The sequence below is a fragment of the Myotis davidii genome, unplaced genomic scaffold (genome assembly GCF_000327345.1).
Source record: "Myotis davidii unplaced genomic scaffold, ASM32734v1 scaffold855, whole genome shotgun sequence".
NCBI lineage: Eukaryota > Metazoa > Chordata > Mammalia > Chiroptera > Vespertilionidae > Myotis > Myotis davidii.
In genome coordinates, this window is record NW_006286978.1 from 80,381 (window position 1) to 84,380 (window position 4,000).

Sequence of the window (4,000 nt, forward strand, 5' to 3'; positions counted from 1 at the left end):
CCCCCTGGTACCGCGTGGCTACAGAAGATCCTCCTTCTCATTGGGCAGCTGGACTAGAGGGTTCAAGTTCTGATTGGTGGTCTCTGCATTTAACCCTCCTTTCCTCTTTAAGCGCCGCGGAGACCTGTGCCTTCCACTTGCCTATTTCTTGCAGGTTGCCGGCCGTGTACGCTATTTCGGGAAGCGTTTGGCTTTCCGCACGCTGAACCTGAGGGTTGGCGTTCTCGTTAGTCTTCTCTCTTCCGTCCTGCAGTTTCCAGGACTACAGAGAGGGACTAGCTCCGCTGAATGATGCAAGACACTGACTCCAGCAATGGGACCCAACCTGTTGTCTGTTTCTCCCCCAGCAGCCTGTGACCCCTGAGGGCACGGACCAAGCTTGATTCCTGTGTCTAACCTTCCCAGGGCGGGACCAATGAGGGCTATGACCTAGTCAGATTCTTCTGTCTGCCCACCGGACTGTGACCAATGAGAGCAGGGACCTGTCCTGATTCCTGTCTTCCCCAGCTGACTCTGACCCTCAGGGCAGGGAGCTGGTCTGGTTACTGTGTTTACCACATATGGGTCCCAGAGGGCTGGGACAAGTTTTCATTCTTTGTGTGACCTTAAAGCAGCATATGATTAGTTTCGTTTTTTTGTGTTTTTTTTTAAAATATATTTTATTGATTTTCTACAGAGAGGAAGGGAGAGGAATAGAGGCTTAGAAATATTGATGAGAGAGAAACATCGATCAGCAGCCTCCTGCGCACCCCCTACTGGGGATGTGCCTGCAACCAAGGTACATGCCCTTGACCCCGGGACCCTTCAGTCCGCAGGCTGACGCCCTATCCACTGAGCCAAACCAGTTAGGGTGATTAGTTTCGGTTTTAATCCAGTTTCATAAGTCTAGTACCTGGTCAATTTAGTCCATTTGCATTTTTTTGTGATAATAAACCATTTGGATTTGATTTTTATCATCTCATTCTGTGCTTTCTGTTTGTTCAGGTTTTTCTCTTCCTTTTTTCTTCTTTCTACTTATCCACACACAGCCATCAGCCTACAAAGACATGGCCACCCATGCTAGCCCCTTGCACCCATACTGGCCTCGGCACCTGAGACTGGACAACTTTGTGCCTAATGACTACCCTGCCTGGCATATAATAGCTGGCCTCTTCTCCGTCACTGGGGTCGTACTTGGGATCACATGGCTGTTGTCAGGACCTGCTGCCATCGTCCCCCTGGGAACCTGGCGACGACTGTCACTGTGTTGGTTTGCAATGTGTGGGTTCATTCACTTGGTGATTGAGGGCTGGTTCAGCCTCTACAGCAAGGAACTTCTTGGAGACCAAGCCTTCTTGTCCCAACTCTGTGAGTCCTGAGTTCTTTCATATGCTGTGGGAGGGAATTTTTTGGGCAGGGATTGGCTAACAGCTTTTCTTCTATTAATTTATTTTAAATTTTTATTTAACTATTTGTCGCATATATATTCACGAGTCAAAAAAAACAACACAAAAACATTTAAAGAGGTATGCAGCCTGGCCAAGTGTTGAGCTATGAACCAGGAGGTCACAGTTCGATTCCCGGTCAGGGCATGTGCCTGGGTTGTGGGCTCAATTCCCACTGTGAGGCGTGCACGAGGCAGCAGATCAATGATTTTCTCTCATCATTGATGTTTCTATCTCTCCCTTCCTCTCTGAAATCAAAAATAAATAAGATAAATAAAGAGGTATGCAGTGTGCCCTGACCAGCATGAGTGGTTAGAGCATCAGCCCGTGCATCAAAGGGTTCAGTTCCAGGTCAAGGGCACAAACATAGGTTGCAGGTTCAATACCCCACCCTGGTCAGGGTGTGTGCAGGAGGCAACCAATTGATAAGTCTCTCTCACATTGATGTTTCTCTCTCCCATCTTCTTCCCTCCCTCCCATTCCCTCTGAAAAGCAATGGAAAATATATCCTCAGGTGAGGTTTAACAAATGGTAAAAAGAAGCATGCACTGAAAATCTACCTTCTGTCCACCAAGTTTCCTCAATTATTAACCACTGTTAATAATTGCTTGTTTTCTTCCAGGGTTTATTTACACATAAATTATACACAGAAGTCTCAGTTTGCTCAATTGTAAAAGAGAGATAATAGTAATCCCCAAATATATGTAAGGCATTTAGAACAATGTTTGGCAAGCAATAGATGCCATGTAACTGTTTATTACTATTATTATTTGGCAGACAACAGATGCTATATAAATGTTTATTATCATCATCATTTTTATTTTTCCCTTTTATATAAACCAATGGTAATTTGCTATATACACTTCTGAACTTTGCTTCTTTTAATCAGGTCACTCCTTAGCTCTTAAAGAGCTTTCAGAGCTTAAATGTTACAGAATTATTTGACTTGTCTAGTATTTTTTTAAATATATTTTTATTGATTTCAGATAGGAAGGGAGAGAGAGAGAGAGAGAGACAGAAAGATCAATGATGAGAGATAATCACTGATGGGCTGCCTCCTGCACACCCGCACTGGGGATTGAGCTGGCAACCCAGGCACCTGCCCTTCCCCTGACCAGGAATCGAACTGTGACCTACTGGTTCATAGGTCCATGCTCAACCACTGAGCCACGCTGGCCAGGCTTGACTTGTCTAGTATTAATGAGCATTTCTCCCAGTATTTTGCTGTTATAAGTAATACTCCTTTTGGTCTCATGAATAAAACTGCTATGAACATTGTTATAAGAATCTTTGTGTGGGGCTCTGCTTTCATTTCTCTCGGGTAACTATGGGGGAGTGGCTGGGTTGTATAGTAGATGTGTGTTTAACTTTATGAAAAACTGCCAAACTGTTTTCAAAAATGGCTGCATCATTTTATATTCCCACCAGCAGTATATGAGAGTTCTACATCCTCGCTGACATTTGGTATGCTCAGGTGTTTCTTTTTTAAAAAAATATATTTTGCCGAAACCGGTTTGGCTCAGTGGATAGAGCGTCGGTTTGCGGACTGAAAGGGCATGTATCTGGGTTGCGGGCACATCCCCAGTAGGAGATGTGCAGGAGGCAGCTGATCGATGTTTCTCTCTCATCGATGTTTCTAACTCTATCTCTCTCTGTCTCTCTCCCTTCCTCTACCTCCTTGTACATGTCCTTGACCGGAATCGAACCTGGGACCCTTCAGTCCGCAGGCCGACGCTCTATCCACCGAGCCAAACCGGCCAGGGCATGGTCAGGTGTTTCTTAAATTGTAGATCTTCTAGTGCAGTGATCGGCACACCGTGGCTCCCAAGCCACATGCGGCTCTATGGCCCCTTGAGTGTGGCTTTTCCACAAAATACCACGTGCGGGCTCGCACGTACAGTGCGATTGAAACTTCGTGGCCCATGGGCAGAAGTCGGTATTTTGTGGAAGAGCCACACTCACGGGGCCAAAGAGCCGCATGTGGCTTGCGAGCCGAGGTTTGCCGACCACAGTTCTATGTGAGTTCTATCTTATTGTGGGGTTTTAATTTGCTTTTACTTAACGATTAATGAAAGTTTGAGCACCTTTCATTTGTGTATTGACCATTTGGAAATCCTCTTTAGTGAAGAACCTACTCCAGTTTCCTGCCTGTTTTTGTCATGTGATCTGCCTTTTTCTTATTGATTCTCTGCTCGCGTTTTTCATTCATTCATTTGTTCACTTTCTCTCTCAGTCCTTTCCTTCTTCCCTCCCTCCCTCCTTCTCTCTCTCCCCGCTCTCTCTCTTTCTCATTGGCTACGTCATTCACTTCATCATCTATACCTGCCTCCATTATTCTACAGATATTTATTGAATGCCAGACAATCACAGCAGCACTTACTGTTCTATGTCAGGTTTGCACACATATCTTGCATACATATATTAACTCTAAAATCCAAACGGCCACCTCATTGCGGATGAGGAGTTGGAGGCATGGAGAGGTTATGAAACCTGCCTTATTAAATGACCCTCAGCTCTCACAAGTGTGAGTTTCTTTTCCTGCCTTTATTCATGTGTGTCTCTTGTCTTCTTCAGGG

The 4,000-nt window shown here is 45.2% G+C and overlaps 1 protein-coding gene across 1 annotated transcript in view; it reads left to right on the forward strand.

Annotated features, from left to right (window-relative positions):
* Window positions 1–4,000, forward strand: part of EBP (emopamil binding protein (sterol isomerase)) — a 13,879-nt gene that overhangs the window by 8,280 nt on the left and 1,599 nt on the right. Inside the window, 2 exon segments of the mRNA XM_006758861.2 lie at window positions 985–1,373; window positions 1,704–1,714. Coding sequence (XP_006758924.1) covers window positions 1,047–1,373; window positions 1,704–1,714 — 338 coding nt within the window. The 5' untranslated portion in view covers window positions 985–1,046.